General features: G+C 36.0%; 1 protein-coding gene across 3 annotated transcripts in view; it reads left to right on the top strand.

The window, feature by feature from the left end:
• Window positions 1–20,117, top strand: part of EEA1 (early endosome antigen 1) — an 84,190-nt gene that overhangs the window by 47,069 nt on the left and 17,004 nt on the right. For 2 of the 3 annotated variants that reach the window (XR_009959645.1, XM_062585160.1), the window contains exons 15-28: window positions 506–706; window positions 1,279–1,392; window positions 2,611–2,766; window positions 4,717–4,856; window positions 5,482–5,812; window positions 7,316–7,417; window positions 8,630–8,824; window positions 9,317–9,499; window positions 14,616–14,801; window positions 15,163–15,294; window positions 17,125–17,310; window positions 17,775–18,013; window positions 19,413–19,533; window positions 19,888–19,986. Coding sequence is in view for 2 of the 3 variants with exons in the window: in XM_062585160.1 (XP_062441144.1) it covers window positions 506–706; window positions 1,279–1,392; window positions 2,611–2,766; window positions 4,717–4,856; window positions 5,482–5,812; window positions 7,316–7,417; window positions 8,630–8,824; window positions 9,317–9,499; window positions 14,616–14,801; window positions 15,163–15,294; window positions 17,125–17,310; window positions 17,775–18,013; window positions 19,413–19,533; window positions 19,888–19,986 (2,385 nt within the window). In the remaining variant the exon portion in view is untranslated. Of the gene's footprint in view, window positions 1–505; window positions 707–1,278; window positions 1,393–2,610; window positions 2,767–4,716; window positions 4,857–5,481; window positions 5,813–7,315; window positions 7,418–8,629; window positions 8,825–9,316; window positions 9,500–14,615; window positions 14,802–15,162; window positions 15,295–17,124; window positions 17,311–17,774; window positions 18,014–19,348; window positions 19,534–19,887; window positions 19,987–20,117 lie in introns of those variants that run through there. The other variant, XM_062585173.1, reaches the window with a different exon arrangement.

The following is a 20,117-nucleotide window of genomic DNA, read 5'->3' as shown; positions in this document are numbered from 1 at the left end:
CTACTCTTTTTTTGATACTCCTTATAGTATCTTGCTGGAAATTTCAGAGAACTTTTGTTCCGATGACTTACTTTCTATCAGCAAAGAGAAAAAAAATCCTAGATGTTTCCTATGATATGTACATATGATAGTAATGTGTGCGTCTAAGAAATATATTTTGCATATTATATATGTTTGTTTCTCTTACTTGAGAAAGAGGTTGCCTCAAACACCAAAATTCAGTTCAGCCTACATCTGATGTCTCTTTAATACCGTGGTTTTGTTACAGTAAAGCCAAATTGGCCAATTTTGCTTTCATTTTGAATTGGTAACCTATTTAAGCTTTGGGATTGTGCATAGTATAGCTTTATTGTGATAGATAAGAAATAAAAATGCAAGAGTCAATCAGCATCAGGACTCCAAAGCCCTGGTAAGTCATCTTAAAATTCAAAAGATGCATGACTTGTCTGGACATAGTTTTTAATTTTATTACCTCCTTTTAATTACCTCATTTTTTTATCTGCAGGTAACTCAGCTGACAGAGAAGTTGAAAAATCAGTCAGAAAGTCATAAACAAGCCCAAGAGAATTTGCATGAGCAAGTGCAGGAGCAAAAGGCACATCTAAGAGCTGCTCAAGACCGTGTGCTCTCACTGGAATCAAACATCACTGAACTAAATAGCCAGCTAAATGAAAGCAAAGAGAAAGTATCACAACTTGATATGCAGGTAACTGAACTTTGTACTGTCTGGTCATGAAAAAATCTGCTTGTGGTAAATAATAAAAAAACAGAAAAATAGTACGCTATAGTTTACTAGCAGACAACATCTGAATATTGCCTGTACTCACCAACACTATTCATTCATTACCTGCTTTCTAAATTTTGCCTGTGTTTTTTGGAGAGGAGGAGGATTGCAAGACAAACAGGGAAAGATGGCACACGTGGAAGCATGTTTATGTTTTGTATTAATCTTCTAATAATTTTGGAGGGCCTCAAATGTACATGTTCGATGTTATCCAGATGTGCCTGTCTGTGGATGCAATGAGTCTGTCCCATTTTCCTGGACTAGAAGATAAGTGGGACTGGGTTTTGTAGCTCTATGTGAAAAGTAGCTACGCTTTCTCATATCCTGGTATTTTTTTCCTGTTTCCTAAAGCATGAGAATTTGTTTCTTCCTTTTTATAATCTAGCACATGGAAACTACTGGTAGTTACTATTAAACTAAATGATTAGTATAAAATAAATTAAAATTAGCTGCAGTAAAATAGACATTTTAGCCAAGTACAAATTTTCTTTCAGGTAAAAGCGAAGACTGAATTGCTACTTTCAGCAGAGGCATCAAAAGCTGCTCAGAGAGCAGATCTTCAGAATCATCTGGACACTGCCCAACATGCACTTCAGGATAAGCAACAGGTATTACAAATCTAATGCTTGTAGGTTACCTAAAAAAACCCCCAAGCAAAAACCAATAAAAAACCCCTAAGATCAGTAGGGGTTCATGAACTAAATAAACATACTTGAGTTTGCATTTGGAAATCATCGTTTAGCACATTTTAACTGCATGATATGTCTTTGATTCTTTTGCTGTGATTTGGACCACACAGATACTACACTGTAAAGAGTTGACTTTTGAATCTTCTTGTTGCAGAATACGGGTTCAGAATCTTAAGCTGTCATATCAGGATGTAATTTTATTCTAAACTGTATGTTATGAATATAAGTTTGTAGAATATACTGAGTGTAAGTGAAAACGTGTAACTTCAATTGCAGACTTAGATAAATTCAAAATAAGATGCTTTTATTCTGAAATAACTTTTTATGTGCAAACAGACACAGAAACCAGAAGAGTATTGTTGAAACTGCTGGTTTGTGTGCACTTTACCCTGCTGAAGCATTCCACTGGGTGCTAAGTTGAATATTTTGCATTGTTAAAATCAATGCTACTGTCATCTTAGTGGAAACATCCAGCAGGTCTAAACTTAGCACCATTTTTAAGGTTGGAATGTGGCTGCCATAAATAGCAAAATACTTCTTTTTTTGTTTGCAACTATTTTATAGTCTAATAATTAAACTAGCTTGCTTAGAGTACAAGGGACTTTGATGTAACTGTCGCCTTAGTGGTTGCTAGCTGAATGTGTTCATTTCTCTTGCGGAAATTACGTTGTTTTATGTTGAACCAAATGCTTTGAAGTCATCTTGAGTATGTGGAGTTTTGACTGTTCCCATGGTATTGGCTTTCGTTTTTAGTAGTGCTTGATTTCATGAAGACAGCAAAATGTTTCCCTAAGGTTTTGTGCTGTTACTTTCTAGTTATTTCTGTATTAACTGCAGGATCTTAGGCATTTGTTACAGCAAAATTCTCTTCCATTTATAACTTGAAAGGAGTTTATTAAGATGTAGCCCAGAGTGTGTGAAATTTAAGAGCAGCATTGAGGCTTTGAAAGTTTTGTCAGCTACTATTTGTGTGTTTTCCACTCTCAATTTCCTTGTTCTAAGAATAAAAAAGAAGGATTATTTTCTTTCTAATTTGAACACATTAGATAATTTAAAGCCTATATTATTCTGAGGATATTAGTCATTTTTGGAAGTTATTTAAAAACTGACAACAGTCTCATTTGTATTTTACCTCAGGAGTTAAATAAGGTCAGCATTCAGTTGGATCAGGTTACAGCTAAGCTGAATGAGAAGCAGGAGTACTGTGCTCAGCTGGAAGCCAATATCAAAGAGTACAAAGAGCAACATCTTAATTTAGAACAAAAAACTGAAGAGCTAGAGGGACAGCTTAAGGTTTGTATTGAATCCAAGCTTACCGAAGCTGATGTTCTCTACTGTTTGGTAGTATTTGATAAAAGCTCAAATTACGGGGTGAAGGATTATATCAATAACACTTTTGAAAGTTATTTTTCTTTTTCACCAGTGCTTCCCTTTAATCCTCTTCTCTTCTTCCATGCTTATTATAATGCGCATATTACACTAGGAGGACAGACTTAGGAAATTGCCCCTATAACATCATTTTCCTGTATGTGTATTTCTGCCAACCTCTGTGCTACCGGGCAAGTATAACAAGAGGAAACATTAATACTTCCTGAAGTCATAGCCTTCAGAGTTTGAGCTAAAGTGCCAGGGAATATGTGTTAACATCAGTTAGGTCAAGATAACATGGCCTATCTGTCTAAATTTATTTCTAAAACCTTTCAATAGACCTTTCTATGGAATCTTTTTATCATGTTTTTATGCAAGAGAAATATTTTTTGTCCAACTTGACCTTATGTTTTCCATTCTGTTTATGGAATTAGTTTTTCTATGATAATGTACATAATAATGGCAATTTTGCAGAATCTATTGATGTTTTGAGATGTTAATATTCTCAGTTAAGGATATACATTTGTTTAAAAGCTTCAGCGTTTTTAGATTTGGGCCTTAATATTTCTTCATTATTTATTCAACGTTCTTAGTTTTCAAAATTCACAATATATGAAACCATATGATAAAGAGATCTTAGCAATGCAGAATTGATTTTGCAGTGTTGCACATTATGAGGGAGATAAGAAGTCTCTGTGCCTCAAGAGTGAGTTGAAGTGTTTTTCTTACGTTATGTAATCTGCAGTAGAAAAGTAAAGTTTTCTCCCTATATGAAGTTTAAAATTCAACATAATTAAAAAATAAAGCAGTTGTATATTTGCATTATTAGCAGTATTTTATGCTTTCATCTCTTTCTTATTTGCCTATTCTTCATTCCTTTTTTTATTATTTTTGTCCTTCTGCTAGAGTTTTGCAAGTAACCAGCAAACATGAGTGCTTAGAATTGCACTCTTTGCCTGCACAAGATTTTTGTGAGGTCACTAGGAGCTGAAGTGTGAATCTGAGCAGGGTTGTGGATACTGTCAACAGGAATGCAATTCTCTGTAAAAACTTTGGTGTCATCACCATTCTTTGGGGTTACTCCGGCTAAGTGCACGGTGTTTAAAACAAACAAACAAACAAAAAAGCCTTCGGGTGTTCTGTGGGAGAAACTTGTGCGTTTCAATTTATGGCCACTGCACGAAATCAAAAGTGCATATAGAACAGCCAGTGTATTGAAGAGTAAAAGTAATGCAGTTTGGCTGAAGACTCCTGTGTTCTTTAATACCCCATATAAATACCTTTCTGAGAAATACAAGTACCTTTCTGAAAAAATAGTAAATATCGCATACATTCATAGAATCCCTTTACAGCTGTAGTTCTTGTCTTCCTTGTCTTCCTTTTCAGTTTTATTATAAAGAATGGTGAAGTTCTTAGGTTATGTAAATCAACAATTCTCATCTGAAATTGTTGAAACTATATTGGCCTACTCTGTGGCAGCTGAGATTCCATCCTCAAAGCTGAACACTATGTTTGGCTTTTATTGTATAGGTATTTGGGATAGGATTTTTAAAGACTTCTGCGTTTTTGTTTATTACTTTACAATTAAAATTGGTCCTTGGCATTTAATTTAAGGATAATTTCAGAATGTTTTACCAAAATAGTTCACTTCTGGGGGAGCAAGAGAATTGCAGAAACTAAATAATGAAAAGCAAATAGCAAGCTTAGTGAAATAAGAAGACAGTGTTTGAAAACTGTTGCTGCTTTCTACAGCAAAGATTTCTTTCATAGGCTTACAAAGATTTATCCTCATAGACTGGGTGACTTATGTTTTTTATTGTTTTTGCATTGTTGGTTGTGTTATGATATCTCTGGCTTTTTATTTTCCTTTCTCAGAAATTTGAAGCTGACATTCTTGATGCTAAAGCAAGCAAAGAACAAGCTCTTCAGGAGTTACAGCAGCAGCGACAGCAGTCTACAGAATTAGGCCTCCGAACAGCAGAACTGAGTAAACAACTTGAAGCAGAAAGAGAAGCGTATGCATTTCTTGTGTGATAGGACTTTCCAGAGAAAGTCAGACTTTAAACTAGAATGTTTGATCTAGAATTGAAATGTTCTTCTCTCTTATGATTTCTTAAAACTATAGATAGAAGAGATGTCTTCCTTCTGCTAGGGGAACTGAGTTATATTCCACTCTTTTTCTTGCAGTCTATCTGCCACATAGGTACCAGACTCCATCTGCCCCATCCTTTCATATGAATCACTGACTGCTGAGATTTAATACACACATCTTTAATTTATTCACTGTTCAGGTTTTCAGCTATCTATCTGAAGAATTTTATACACTCAGATCCATCTCTAAATATCTTTAGTTTTGTAACTTTCAAAGACTAATTTGCAGTTTACTTATAAGTAGCAAAGGGATAGCTTTTGTTCATAATATTTGAGGAAGGAAAATGCATCTCAAAATGATCTTAAGAATTCCTGGTATGTCTTCATTGGAGAGATAAGATGTTGAGATGTTCTAGGTGAAAAAGATATGCTTTGAATCAGTTGTACAGTTAATATGTTAAATATTAGAGACATTTAATCATACAAAAGAACCTATGAAGAACAACTAAAAAATATTTTGTTTTCCTTTGTTTTACTTTGTATTCCCAGTGTCTCTTGTGTTAAATTGGAGTTGCAGAAGAAATCTGAGGCCCTTGAACAAGCAAAAAAGCAAATTTCAAAGCAAGAGGAAGAAAAGACCAGCCTCAAACAAGACTTTGAGAAATCAAATCAAGATACAAGTAAACAACTTAAGGAATTAGACTGTAAAATGCAAACAGCAACATCAGAGCTCCAACAAATGAAGTTAGAGAAGGATACTCTATTAAAGGATCTTATGGTTACCAAAGAAAAGCTCTCAAAAAGTACTGAATCCTTTAGAAAAAGAAAGGAAGAATTAGAAAAAGAAATACAAAAAGGAAAAACAGCTGTGGCAGAAATGGTTAGTATTTCTTTCAATAGACAATAAATTTGGGATGTTTACACTCCGATAAGATGACTTTGCTTTCTGTCTGGAAACTCCTAGCACTGTACATATGATGATGCTTGCATGGAAATTAATTACCTTAAGAAAAACAATCTGCATTTTTTGTTGTTTATATGTGCATTCTAACTTTAGATTTTTGTCTAGATGCTTTTAAGTACTAAACAGGAGTTCATGCCAGACAATGGAATCCCGTTTTCTCCTCTGCATACCTTTAGTGTGGTAAAGAAAACTGGAGACATGAGTGGTGAAACAGTGTTTTAAAACCCCTTTAAAAGTACATCAGCCTTGTAAAGCAAAACAAAATCTTTGCTGAAGTGCCACCATATTGAAGAAAGCATTGTTTTTCTGTGGTCATTATAGTTTCCTTTGTTGAATCTTTCATGTAGAATGTTCTCGTGCACTTCTGTAGGCATAATGGAAAGCTGTTTACTGCAGTTAGTGTAACAGTAGCTCTCCTTTGGGGAGATGACTGGCTTAAAGTATTTTAACTAGAATTATTTGCGTTTCAGAGAGGTCTGACAGTGGTGATAAAGCAACGAATGCTTGACTAGAACCATCTGTTACAGTAATAAGAATGAACTCTTGTTAGGTTTAAAATACTGTTTTTTCCTTCCTCTTTTGCTGTGGAAGTAATATCACTGAGTACCATACTAATATATTTTATAAATTTCTTAAACAAGTTGTCTTATACCTCTATGTCAGACATTGTCAGGGTATTTTTCTCATTCCCTTCCTGTCTTATATCTGACCATTTCCCAGAACCCATGCATAGCTCTTTTATTCTACTCTAATAAAAATTCTACTTCTAGTTCAAAATAATAATATTACTCCTTCACCTTTTTAAGACAAGCCTTTTTGTTTACTTTACTTAATTACTTCTGTTTAAATATTTATGTTTCTTCTAAAAGCTTGAAAGATATTTTCTCCAATTTAGACTTGAAGATAAGAGTCTAGATTCTGCTTCTAATTCTGGAGTCAGTTAGAGGCTTGTCATTGACTTAAGTGTACAGGATTTGGACTTGAAATGTTGTTGGATTTGAGTACAAGTCCTGCAAATGTACTTGCTCGTGAGCTTTAGAACTTCAAGAAATTTGGCATCCTGAGAAGAATGAGCCTATTGCTTCCCATGAAAAGAAGGGCTGCCACAAGCAACTTCAAACTGAGAGACTGTTCTTAATCAGAGAAACACGTTAGTACGTGGTTGTATTTGTTAAGTACAGGATATCGTCTGTGCTTAGATGCCTCTCTGAACTGGGGCTTTGTCAGATGCTCTCGATTATTGAGACTTTCTATTTACCACTGCTGAACTTTTGAGAAGTTTTTGGCTGCAAATACGCCTGCAACTAAATTTCTCTGAAAAAGAAAATGTTCTTTTTCAAGGCTTTATAGCTCCTGTGAAAATACTGATACCTTCTTAAAAGCTTGCAGAAATAATTGCTTGTGTCATTTATTATTTAGGAAAAGTCATACCAGGAAGTAAAACATCAGCTCCAGGTACAAACAGAGTCTGTAGCTAAAGAAAGGAATGAACTGAAAAACTCACTGGAAAAAAAGGAGGGGGTAAGCAGTCCACTTTGTGGCTAAATCTAGAAACCAGTAATAATAAATGTTTTTTGTCGCTAAATCTAAAAACCAGTAATAATAATATTTTTTTAAGAGTTTTCATTTTCAATCTTTTGTGCTGGGATTGATGAGGGTGAAAGAAGTTATAATTCTTAAACTATAACCTACTTGGGATACTAAAATATGATGGTACTAAAGATTTTTTCCATGTTAATATTGAATTTTAAGTTACAAGTTTTATAGCTACCTTTCTGTGCTCTGCTGTGTATTACAGTGTGTAGTTTCAGCCCTTCTCAGTTCTTTTTTTTATTAGTGAAATAGTTATTTTTGCATTAGCATGTCATCATTTTGTTTTATGCTTTAGTCTTTTAGCAAGGGAAGTTGATATTTCATATCCTCAGGCCTGTTTCAGGCTCAGACATCACTATGTCACCTAATCAGTGTGTTCTCTATGTGATTGGTACGAAATGTGCAGATAACCTTGGTGGATATTTTTTGCTTTTGCAAATTCTCTCTTTATAATTGCCTATGACTGCATAAGGGCAAAATGAATTTCTGTTCTAAAGACTGAGCTTTCAGTCTGCAGAATCAGGTCTAGCTGGTAGCTTGAACAGCAAATCCATTTTATGAATTTCTTTGCCTAAATTGTCACCTTTTCCCTAAAGAGAGCAGGAAAGAAAGATGCATGCAGTAGACTTAGTTTGAGGGTTTGGGCTTGTGCAGGTTTAATGGTGATCGATGAAGGATGGACCTTCCCTCAGTGATGACTGCTGCTACTCCAGTGACTGCTTCTGGCAGAGGCACTATTGTGCTCTGTGGCACGTGTAGGAGGATGAGTATGGTGTCTGCTACTGCAAGTAGCAGGAGACTGGAGGCCACTACTGATTCATATCTTGTCTCTGGCAGAGGAAAACAGGAGATGTCTAGAGAAGAGTAGCATAGGACATGCCAGTCAGGTTGCTTCAACCAGGGGATACTTCTAGCAGTCTTTTGGGGCAGGATTTCCTAAGTCTGAAAACTTAATAATTCTGACCTGGTTTTTGGTTGTTTTTTTCCCCTCTTTTTTCTTGTGAATTTTTCTGCTTTCTTTTTGAACTCTGTAAATTTTGTCATCCACACAGTTCAATAGGCAGTGTCATGTACTACAAGCTTGTACAAATATGATTTAAGTTAAAATTATATGCAGTTATTTAATACTTTTGAATATAGATTTCTAAGCAATTGTCGATAGAACTTGATTCAGCACGAGCGCAAGTACTGGAAGTTCAGGGTCTTCTGAAAGAGAAAGAAAAAAATGAGCAGCATCTCCAGGGAAAGCTGAGAGAACTGAAGGAATCCTTTGAACAGAAGAAAAGGCATAGTGAAACACTGCAGGCTGAATTAAAAACTGCCCTTTTAGAAAAGGTAAGGCTGACCTCTCTCCTTTAAGAAAATTAATGCAAATTTCTCTCATTAATGCTGCTGCTCTTATATCATTATCTATGTGATAAAAAAGCTGTTTACTATAGCTTTTTTTTGAAACGATAAGGCCAGGATGTGGAATTAAGGTGTTCAGATGATGCTGAGGTTGAAAAACAACAACAAAGTAAAGTAAAGTAACCTTACTCAGTCTGTGGAAAGTGCAGGGCGTAAACATTATTTAGATTTTTGATGTGTTTCAATTAGTCTTTTGACATTAATTGTCATTAATTTGTCATAATAAATTATGTGTTTTTAAATAAGTTACAAAGTATTACTCTAAAAATTGTAAATGATCACATTACTGACTTGCTGTTTTATATGTGGACAGACTGACTTCTCATTTCATTTGGCAGTAGGAATGCAGTTTACTGAAATGGTTGTGCTTACTTTACTATCTATTAATTTTAAGTAACATTTCCTATACTTATGTTTCAGGCAGAACTGGAGAATAAACTGCAACAGCAGACAATTTTGTCAGCACAGGAGCTTAAAGCAGAGAAAGGAAAACTAGCAGACTTGCAAAAGACCTATGAAAAACATCAGGAAAACATGGAAAAACTTCAGCTGGATCTTTATGGGAAAGAGTCTGAGCTGTTGGCAACCAGACAAGACCTTAAGGTACTTAACCGTTTTAATGTCATAAGTGACTTAATAGATCCGTTTATATCCATTTTGAAGACAAAGAAACAGTGCAAGCTGTATGAAGAAAAGGCTATTCTGCTATACATAGAATTTTGTGTTGTCCCATCCCTTCCCCTGGGACAAAGGAGTTACTGAAATTAATTTAAATGCCAAGTTTGTCAGTCAGTGTACCTAAACTACCCTTCTACTTCTGCATTAGTGATCTGAGCTGTGGGAGCAAAGTAAAAGATGATTTATTTTCATATTCTTTAAAAGTCTGTTTTTAATGCAACTTTTTCTCATATTATCTTGTAGCTCTCAATCAATTGAAATAGCATAGCTAATTAGGGCAAAGTCTCTACCAGCTTGTGAGTAATCACTTTCTTCTGGATAATTTAACTAGTATTTTGGCTGTCAGTTTCTTCACGTCTCTGCCTCTTCTGCTTCTTCCTGGCTGTTTCTAGACCATCAGAGATGTCAAACTGATAAAAACAACTGGTTTAGGAACCTGGCTGAAATACAGACTGTCTAAATATAGTCCTTGAAGTTTTTACCGTTTCTAAGCAAAATTTATCTGATTTGATATTAGCATGCAGTGCCTTCAAAAAGTCTAGATATTGTTGGGAATGGAGTCAGTCAATAAAGGCTTTTTTTTTTCTCTTTCATTCATGTCAGTGCTGACCCAGTGCTCCTGTAGTTTTGGATCTTTTTGATTAGGATGAATCCCAGTCCAGCTTTGTCTGTGTCTGACTGACCTCATTTCTTTAAGCTCTTCTGAAGTTTATGGAGAGAAATGGGTACTTCCAGAGGGCAGGTCATCTAATCCTTTTTAGATGTTGGTTTCTGTTCCCTTTATTAACTATAAAGGGAGCCTTTGGTGACTGCTTAAATTTAACAGCTCGTTTTCACCTGTCCTAGTGTAGGCCTTTCAGTCTCACTCTAGAAATCATTAAAGGTCTTGTGGTCCTTTAAGATAGGCCCATGTGATCTGTGGAGCCCTAGCCAAACTCCAGGTTTGGGGTTATTTAAAGCAAAAGAAATAGCTCCTTTACCTATAGATCGTAGGAGCTTTATTAATAAAACTCCTCTACGGCATTAGAGAGCTTACAGCAAATTGTGGCAGGTAACAAAAGCTTTATTTCCAGTTGAATCCCTGCACAGCAGGCATGAAGAACATCGGCGTGCTTAACAAGCAAAGACGATTTAGAAATAGTCTTTCTTATGGTTTGTTACTAAAACACACTAACCTCTTTTGTGAGTTAATTTCTCTTAGTGCATTTAGATCAACACTTAGTAATAGAATGACCTGTAAACGCTCAGTAACTGGGCTTTTTGATATAAATTTCATTTAAATGAAGCCTGGGGGACTTAATATATACAGGTAGATGTGAACCAAACCTACAAATTCTGGATCTAGTTTGGAATAGAAGCTGGTGGGTGGGCTGGGAAAAGGGGATTCAGATTGGTCTTAATCATATTAGTAGGCAGTAATAGAGGTTTTTGAAACTTGTACATGATCTTGGTTGTCTTACACTATCCAGGCTTTTAGTAGAAGTATAAAGTCCCTGCAAAGCTGTGTTGAGGCAGCATGGTTTCAAGCCTAGTATTGTCCAGGGCAAGCATGGCTTGACAATAATATGAGAGGTTATCAATGCTAGGTTTTCTTTAATAATAAAAACTGCAAGGGAAAAAATATTCTCATATAGTGTAGCACCGAAATATTAGGCCAGTTTTCAGGCCTGGGGAGAGATCATAAAAAGCTGTAAAGATATGGGTGATATGAATATGGTGGTGGGTACAGTTTCTAGGACTGGATAGCATGAGTTGGACTGTACTGAGAGCACCATCTGCTGGCTTGTAGTTGGAATATCACTGCTAGTGTGGTTGGCAACCTGACCTTCCCAGGCTACAGGAAATGAGACTGATGTATGATTAAAAACTGATTAATGCTACAGTGAATTTTGCAGTTGGAGATACAGCATTCCACAGGAGCTGGCCGTGGAGCAGACAGCTGCTCCCTGGGGCTCCATCAGCATGGTTGAAGAATTAATGACACCATTAAAATCATAGTATCTGGTTTATTAGCAGAAAGTCCTAGTTGGGTAACTTCAGCCAACTCCAAACCTTGAAGCCATCAGTATTGTGGAGAAAAAGTGAGAGGTGTTGTAACAAATTATAAAGTGAGTACATAGTTATAATTTTAGGGATACTACTTGCTACAGATTTACTTTGGTTTAAATATTGCACTTTGTACAGCCCTCCCCAAAAGTCATGTGTAGATACAACTGGGAGAACTCCATTTCAGCCAAAGGTAGCCTGTTTTGAGTATGAACAGAAAGGCAGCAGTGTTAACCAAACTTGTAGATTTTTGTCTGTGTCAACATAAAAAAAAAAAAATGGGAACGATTTGAGTGCTTGCAGAAGGTATATTTTAGTATGTATCATGGGATTCATTGTTTTGTGGAAAATACATTTTTTGTATACAAGCATTGACAAAAACGCAGAACTGTTGTTTTTGCCTTGATTTTGAGTTTGCACATACATACTTGGTATGCACCTGGCACTCCTGAGCTCTGTCAGATGTCCTTCAGTCTTGGCATTTTTGCTCTTTGTAGTCAGTCCTGGTTTCCTCTGTGTTCCCGAAAGAATGTCTCTCTGCCGCTGATACTGGCCTCACAGTCAGTGTACCTTCAGCAGATGTTCTGGGAGAATAGTCGTGCTGCCAAACTTCAGGCCTCTTAAGTCAGGAGCCTAGATTTCCTGCAGTCAGTCTAATCCTTGAAGGGGAGAGAGATCAGATTAGCATCTCTGAGTACTTCCCTGTCTCTCCTTATGGACTTCGTGGGGACAACCAGGCTAAAATACTGACCTATGCATTTCAGTTGGGTAGAATAAACCCAAATCTTAGCACCTAGCTAGTTCTACTCTTGGTACCTGTTGTTGCTTCCGCAGCAGCCCAAGTTGTTCCGAGTCTGACTGTGATATCTTTTTTTTTTTTTTTTCTTTTTTAATAATTTTATGCTCTACCAGTCAAACTACTGTCTGTTTTTATTTACAAAAGTGAGTGCAGATTGGCATATTTTGTTTTGTCCATTTTCGTTACATCAGTTTGTCTGTCATCTTAAAAAGCAATCTGATGACTAGGAGTATCTCGATGGGCAAACACCTATCATATTCTGGGAGCAATGGTAAAACTCAGTAATACTTAAGTAAATGGCATCATATTATGACGGATGATTTTATGGTAAGAATGAGAATTTCTTAGCAGTCCAGACAAATCACACTGAACAGACTGAATTATGGTCTCATGGAGAGTGAGCCAGGAACAAGGATAACTTGAATGTTTAGTCATGTGCCACACGATTTTTGTTTGTTTCCAAATGGTGCTGTGAGGGACCTTTGGGCTAAACAAAAAGGAAGAAGCAGGTAGATAAAAGGTGGATTTACTATTAGAATAATATTGAATTGTTTCCCAATTAAGGTAGGAAAAATCATTATTAATCACATCACAAAAATTCCAGGTTCCATATACTGCAAACTATTGAATTATACCAAATGCTTATGCATAATATGATACAGAGTTCACTGAATACTTACTATCCTTGTAAAAATGTTTACATTATCTTAGTCTGGACATAGGTACAATTAGCTATGCTGTCCAGTGAAGACACTTCGGGAAGGTGAAGGCGTATCCTGTCGGTAAGATTTTTAGCTTGGGACTCACTATCCACTTCACAGACAAATTTTTATCATCCCATGCTAACAAACTGGATGTAACTACGTTGCTTCTACAAGAAATTGCTTTGATTAAAGGTTGTATCTTCTTCAGGCTTCTTCCTAAAACTGCAAAGATGGGACTTTTCATGAGAGTGTTTTATCGTGGTGCTGTTCTTGTCCTTTCTCAGTGCCAGGAAAATAGTAGTACTCCACTGCCCACAGTATTTGTATTCTAGAAGATCCACCCTGCTTCAAGCTTGAAACTGCAAAAGGACCCTCTGTTTTGCTTTAAAAAATTCTGAGTTAAATGCAGAAAGTGAGACGAGTGACAACTTCCAGAAAAGAATTCAAATCCTGACCAGTGCACCTTCAGGACACCTTTACTGCAGTGGCATTTTATCACTAATGCCACCTCAAATTCTGTGTTCTAGCATGAAATATTGCCATAAAAATTCAGGATTTTGGAGGGGTGGAGGATGAGGTTGGCATTTTTCCTTCTCTTTTGTGCTTTTGAAAGAAGATGATTCTGAATGGAATTAGCCCTTGCCTGAAGCTTAAAAACAAACAAATGAACAAACTTCCAGAACAATATAAATTAAAAAGAACCACAGAATTAGACTTTGCTCTAAGCAAATAGAATGAGTCTTGGGTGCAAGCTTCAGGTTGTTACTTGGGGTTTGCAATCTGTTGTGGAGAGGTACATCCAAATTCTTTTTCTAAGTAATGGTGATAGTTGGATGTCAATTAAAATAGTCTATAGCGGATTTTGAATAAAAAATTAAAATGTGTGTTTAAAATGCTGATGCAGATCAGACTGTGAAGACTTTTGTCCAGATAGTAGCATTTCTTAGGTTTTACACGTCACTTCAGGATTTTCAAAAATTTCGTGATTGTGTTAATTTTTTAGCTCCATTGAGTAATTGATAAACAAAAAGTCACTGAATGACTTTTGAAATCTTCATGCTGTAGCTTCACTGTTTCTTAAGTAACAACTCTCTAAAGTTATAACCCAGTTGTTTTGCCCAGAGAATAAAATATACTTGTGTAAGTGAGTTCATTCTCTTTTCCTTAGACAGTCTTCCTTCTTTCACTCATTGCCTTGCCCTTTTGTATATCTATCTATAGGTTCTGTCTGTGAAAGGACGCAGAACTGGAATATGTACATTAAACTATTGTTCCTGGGAGTGTTACTTGGGGATTTTTTTTTTTTTTTTTTTTTTTTTTTTTGCGTAACTTAGAAATTTCTCTAACTTGACTGTCAAAATTTGAAGCTAAGTTTTGCACATAATGTTTTTCCCTGTGGATACAAATAAAATATTTAAATGGCTATGGAGTACCTGAAGCTTTTGAAGCTTTTGTACTGACAGATTATTTGGAGAGTTATCTTTGTGATTAGTCCACAGAAGAAAAACTTGCTCTGGCTCAAGAAGAATTAGTTTCAAACAGAAATCGAATTGCTAGTAATAACCAGCAGATTCAGGAACTGAAGAAAGCGAGGGCTACACTGGAACAGGATGCATCAAAGAAGGACCAGCAGCTGGGCGAGAAGACCAAAATGTTACAGGATCTTCAGAGTGACAGGGTAAATATCTATTGAAATCTTCATGCACACATACACCCTCCTTAATTTCTGATACGTCTCTAACAGCACAACATTGTGGTGCAAAAGGCTTTAACATATAGTTGAAGTGAATTTGGTTTAGTCTGTTAATTTGTTCTAAGAGGCTAAACATATGGAAAAACTTTATTAATTTCAAATCTAAAACTGTGAACCTGCTGCCAGTTGTTTGCACTATTAATGGTAGATTGCAGTATGAGGCAGTTGTTTTCTTGCTTGGAACCTCTGTAACTGAGGGTTTTGGGTCCTGCATGACTTTAGATTGTGTTTTTTAATGCATTTGGAAGTTCCTTTTCTACCATACTTTTTCTAATTTCTCTTCAAGATTTTGAAAGAAAAAGATTTGGCTAATGAAAAATGTAAAACAACAGAGCTCCAGGAAATAAGGAGTAGACTTGAAAAAGAAAGTGCCAAGCTGAGTGAAGAGCTTAGAATCTGCAAGCAAGAATTTGAGAAGGTATATTGAGACAAACTGAATCTGCAGGTGGTGGTTGTCTGATAAGAAATATATGCCTACTCAGTAGATGTAATCTGGAATTGTTTTGCAAAGATGGTTGCTGTAAATATCAATATTACAGGTAAGGGAATCAAAGCATAGATTTCATTGAGGTTCCTGAGCAATGCTGACTTGACCTGGACCATTGGTGCCTAGTTTTCTTGGCAGGGTGGACCGTGTAGCCTGTTTTAGCTTCAGGAGTGGGCTGTATGTTCTGGCTTTTCCTCTGTTTCACAGTAGATTCACTGTGTATGCCCTTGTTTACTTTTATGAAGTGCAGAAAAGATGTCCAAAAGTGTCATGAATGTGAAGTTTCCCAAAGACTAGGCACATCTGGCACTTCTCTATTGTATGTGCCAGGGTTGAAATTCTTTTGATGTGTTGTGGTTTCTAAAATGTTGTAAAAAAAAATCTTGGGGGAAGAAAAACCAGTATGCTACGAACCTCATTTAACCCCACTCGACTCTTCTAAAATCATAATGATCAAATGAGCTCGCTAAAGAGTATAAATTTGGAGGTTTTAATTAAGTAATTTTTAGTCTTCAGTAGAAGAATTTCTCTCTACATTCTACATATTTCCCTTTTTACTCTCTGTAGAAGAAAACACTCCTAAAAGGCTGCTGGTTGTATTTTCTGTATTATAGTATTAGTAATTATATCTGTTAAGCACACAGTGTTTAAATTGTTGCACAAGTGTAAGTGAAGTTACAGTCCCTATCTTCTAAGCCTATATGCTAATAAAGAAAAAAGAAATAACACCATATTTTAAGTTTCAGATTTGTTTTCTTCTCCAGTATTTAAAAAAATGATCTCTTATTTTGGGGGAGAGAAGTCTGCACTTTGTTTTTGTCAAGCAATCTATGCTCAGTCTTTCTTCTCAAATTTTAGGAAAGCTAATTATAATTCTCATCACTTCCTGAAATCTCTGTTCTAAAAAAAGAACTAATTTACAAAGATGTATGTAAAATGTGTGTGCACTGATGACAGCTTAATATTCATCTCTTGATGTCTATACAAGCAGTAAGGCTGAAGTACAAATTGTTTCCTACAGACCTATACTCTTTACTTCCAGTCTCCTACCAGAGAACAGGGAGATATGCATTTATATGGTATCCCCCTATCCTTAGGATATGTTCTCTTCCTGCCTTTGACTTATTTTTCATTTCTAGTGGTATTTCTGATTTATGAAAAATCTGACAACTCTTATTAGTTGATTGATACCTGCATGCTTTGCTGTTTAATTTTAAGGAAAATGATTGTTACAGAATCTAACTAGAATATTCTACTTAGGGCTTCTTATTTTTATTGCAGAGAAACAAAACAGATGTTTAAAACTGAAAGTATCATCCTTCTCTGCTTAAAGCATAGGGTAAATATTTATACATTTAGGACTAATAGAAATTAGCACTTTGAGTTTTTCTATCAGTATTTGTTTTTTATATTGTCACTATGATGTTTTTAATCTGATTTTTGCCCATGGAGAACAATGTGAAATATGTTTAAAAACTGAGTGTAGAAAATGATCTGGCTGTTTGAAAGAAATGTAGAAAACAATCCAAAGTGGAAAATGCATCAAGTTTATTTAAAAAATTGGGTATTGTTCATAATATAGGTATAAATTTAAAATCTTTGATCATGAGAATTATGAATACTTTGTGCTATCAAATAGCCCTCTCTTCTGGTTCTAAAACAATTATTGGTATCCTGCCCTTGGAAAAAATTACATAGTTCTGAATTTAAATTAGTAATACTTTAAATGCTACTTTAACTTTGAACTCTGTATTCTAACAGGAGGTGACAAATCTCAAAGATGCAAAACAACTATTAATTCAACAGAAATTAGAGCTGCAGGGCAAAGTAGATAATATGAATTTGGCACTAGAGCAGGAGAAAAAAACCCAACAAGCTATCAAAGATCAACTGAAAAAGAGAGAAGAAGAACTGAAGAAAGAATGTGCTGAAATTGAAGCTAAACTGGTTAGTATTTTAGTGTGTTTAGGACTATCATCCATCATTTGCAAAATATGCCTCTGCATTCTTTCAGGGACAAAGGGGAAGCAAAGAGTTGATTTTAGTTTCACGTGACTTTCATCTTTAAATGACAAGAGCAAATACATTCAGAAATCTTTGGTAAGGCATTTAATAGCATAGGAAAATTCAGGGGGATGATAGTCATCTATAACAGCGCTAGTAAGTTAAAAATAATGGTTATAGTGTGGTACATAAGGAAAAAATTTTGATTTCTTTCATTTATAAGAAATAATGATCCATTATTAAAATATTTCTGGATCACTACTGTTACAAAGTGTCTAAAGAGATTTTGGAGGCATACTAGTTAAGTAACTGCCAGAATTGACAATGTGTAACAGAGTGTCTGCCTAGCACAGCTGAGGTGTCTGATACTGGGAAGGCTGCTTTTCAATGTTTCCTTGTTTTCTCAGAACATGGAGCTAAAGGAAAAAGAAGAAGAAAACCGGAAACATGAGGAAAAGGAGACGAAGCTCACCATGCAGGTCACAGCTCTGAATGAAAACTTGGCTACCATGAAGAAAGAGTGGCAGAGCAGTCAGAGAAGAGTGAGCGAACTGGAAAAACAGACGGATGATTTACGTGGGGACATAGCTGTCTTGGAAGCGACAGTGCAGAATAATCAGGATGAGAGAAGAGCGTTGCTGGAGAGGTAAGCTGTGGCCACAGTGATGTGGAAGTGTAGTTTGGGAAATGGATAGCCTGACTTGGAAAACGTGTTTCAGTCCGTGTTGACTTAGGATTCCCTGTAAATGCTTTATTTAAATTCATTTATGTTCGTAGAACCTGGGCTGTGGTTTCCAGAGTGGAACCTTCTTTGGTTTGAACAAACTACGCTTTGTGGGCTTTGACAGGGTGACAGTCTCCTCAGAAATCAGTCAGGACCTTACTTATCACCAAAGCCATAGCTTTACCCTCACACTCAGGGTTTTTTGCCTGTTGCTAGGAGCATGTTAAATGCATTGTGCACCTCTGAACTTTGAGGTGAATAGGCTGTGGTTCTCATCTACTCTGTGACCTTTGCTAGGCCTGGCTGGGGGTGGGTTTCAGTCACCTGAGTAAAAATTCCTTCATCTCTCTGAGACTCATCTTGAGTGAATCAGCGTACATGCACTAATTAGTCATTCAGAAGTCTTGAACAGATTAGTTAGCGATTTCAGTAATACAGATGTTGCTTATGGACTTCTAGGTATGTCCACTGCTCAGTATTAGGAGATTGAACATGTACTGGGTTAGACAGACTTTCTACGGTTCACCTCAAGTACCTTCTTCCTCTTGCAAACCTAAAATCTTACTTTCTACCATTCTATTATTGTCTCTGTAATATACTTACCAAGATTCATGCAAGTAGAGCTCCTGTTCTTCAGGCAGCAGGAGACATTGCAAGGTAGTGGGAGTTACCTGAGAACAGAGTCTAAAAGTGTGGAAAAAATCACCAGTGAACAAACACCTGTGAAACTTCTTCCATCCTAATTTCTTGAGATGTTTGAGGGCAGAATGGAAAACTTTTCCTCATTATCAAGCTTACTGGTTGTTTTTTTGAGCAGTAGACTTAGGATAAGGATGAAATTATTCATATGAGATCCTTGTTCTTTAGCAGTCTGCTGTTATGTTGTACTCATCTGTTAGCTGTTTTACAGTATAATGCAAAAATACCTTTGAAATTAGCCTTTCACCTGTTAACCAAATTTCAGCTAATTGGAGATGGCCTTGTAAAAAGATTTCTTTGCTCCTCTGACCTGATTTGCTGCTACTGCTTTGTGTCCCATTGCACAGTGGTGCTTATCAGGGTATGTTGTTGACAGACTGGCTTTCGGAGTAACTCTAAATATTAATAACTCCCAGATATTTGGGACCAATTCCAGATAATCTTAAATTGATTGTTACAACAGAACATTTTCCCAGCAAAGATATTCAAGAACTTTTCCTAACAAGGATATTTTCAGTTGAGTTTTTTGAGAGTGACTTTCTTTTTCTGTTATGACAGCCTACCCGAAGAAGGCAATGTGGATTGCTTTATATGCTTTGAAATATTTATTGTCCATCCTCAGGTGTATAAAAAGTGAGGGAGAAATTGAAAAGCTTCAAACCAAACTTGTAGAAATGAAGAAAAAGCTGGACAACACTACTGCTGCAATGCAGGAACTAGGCCGAGAAAACCAGTCATTACAGGTATAATTTGATTTGAAGCCATTGATGCCTATTCAAGCCTGTTGATGCTCTGTGTGGGAACTCATGAGAATTTTAAGTTTGTGTCATAGCAGTGATGTGTTATCTTTCAAGAGTGATTAAGATCTTACGTTCATAATGCTTGAGGGCCACATTGTTATCTGTATGTTCAGAACTCTGCTCATAGATTCAAAATTTGGAAGATTTTCTTCTTGAACAAATAGAGCTCTCAGTATTGTGGCTAAATTAGTCCTTTTATACAGCTTTGTGTAGCATATCCAAAGAAATAGAAGAACGCAATGTAAATTAAGCATGCATTTTAAAATTTTGTCTTTTTTTGTATATATATATGTTCAGATCAAACACACACAAGCTCTCAATAGGAAATGGGCAGAAGACAATGAGGTACAGAATTGTATGGCCTGTGGGAAAGGCTTTTCAGTGACAGTGAGAAGGGTAGGTATATTTTACCATGTCTTTGTGGAATTTTTCTTTTTCTGTTGCTTTCAATCCCTTTTACTTTGGATATAAACATTAGAAAGTGACTTTAAAAGTGCTATGATACTCAGTACATCTCAAAACACTGA

This window comes from Rhea pennata, chromosome 1 (assembly GCF_028389875.1).
Source record: "Rhea pennata isolate bPtePen1 chromosome 1, bPtePen1.pri, whole genome shotgun sequence".
NCBI classification, from domain to species: domain Eukaryota; kingdom Metazoa; phylum Chordata; class Aves; order Rheiformes; family Rheidae; genus Rhea; species Rhea pennata.
Note: the sequence above shows the minus strand (reverse complement) of the source record. Positions and strands in the feature narration are given on the sequence as shown.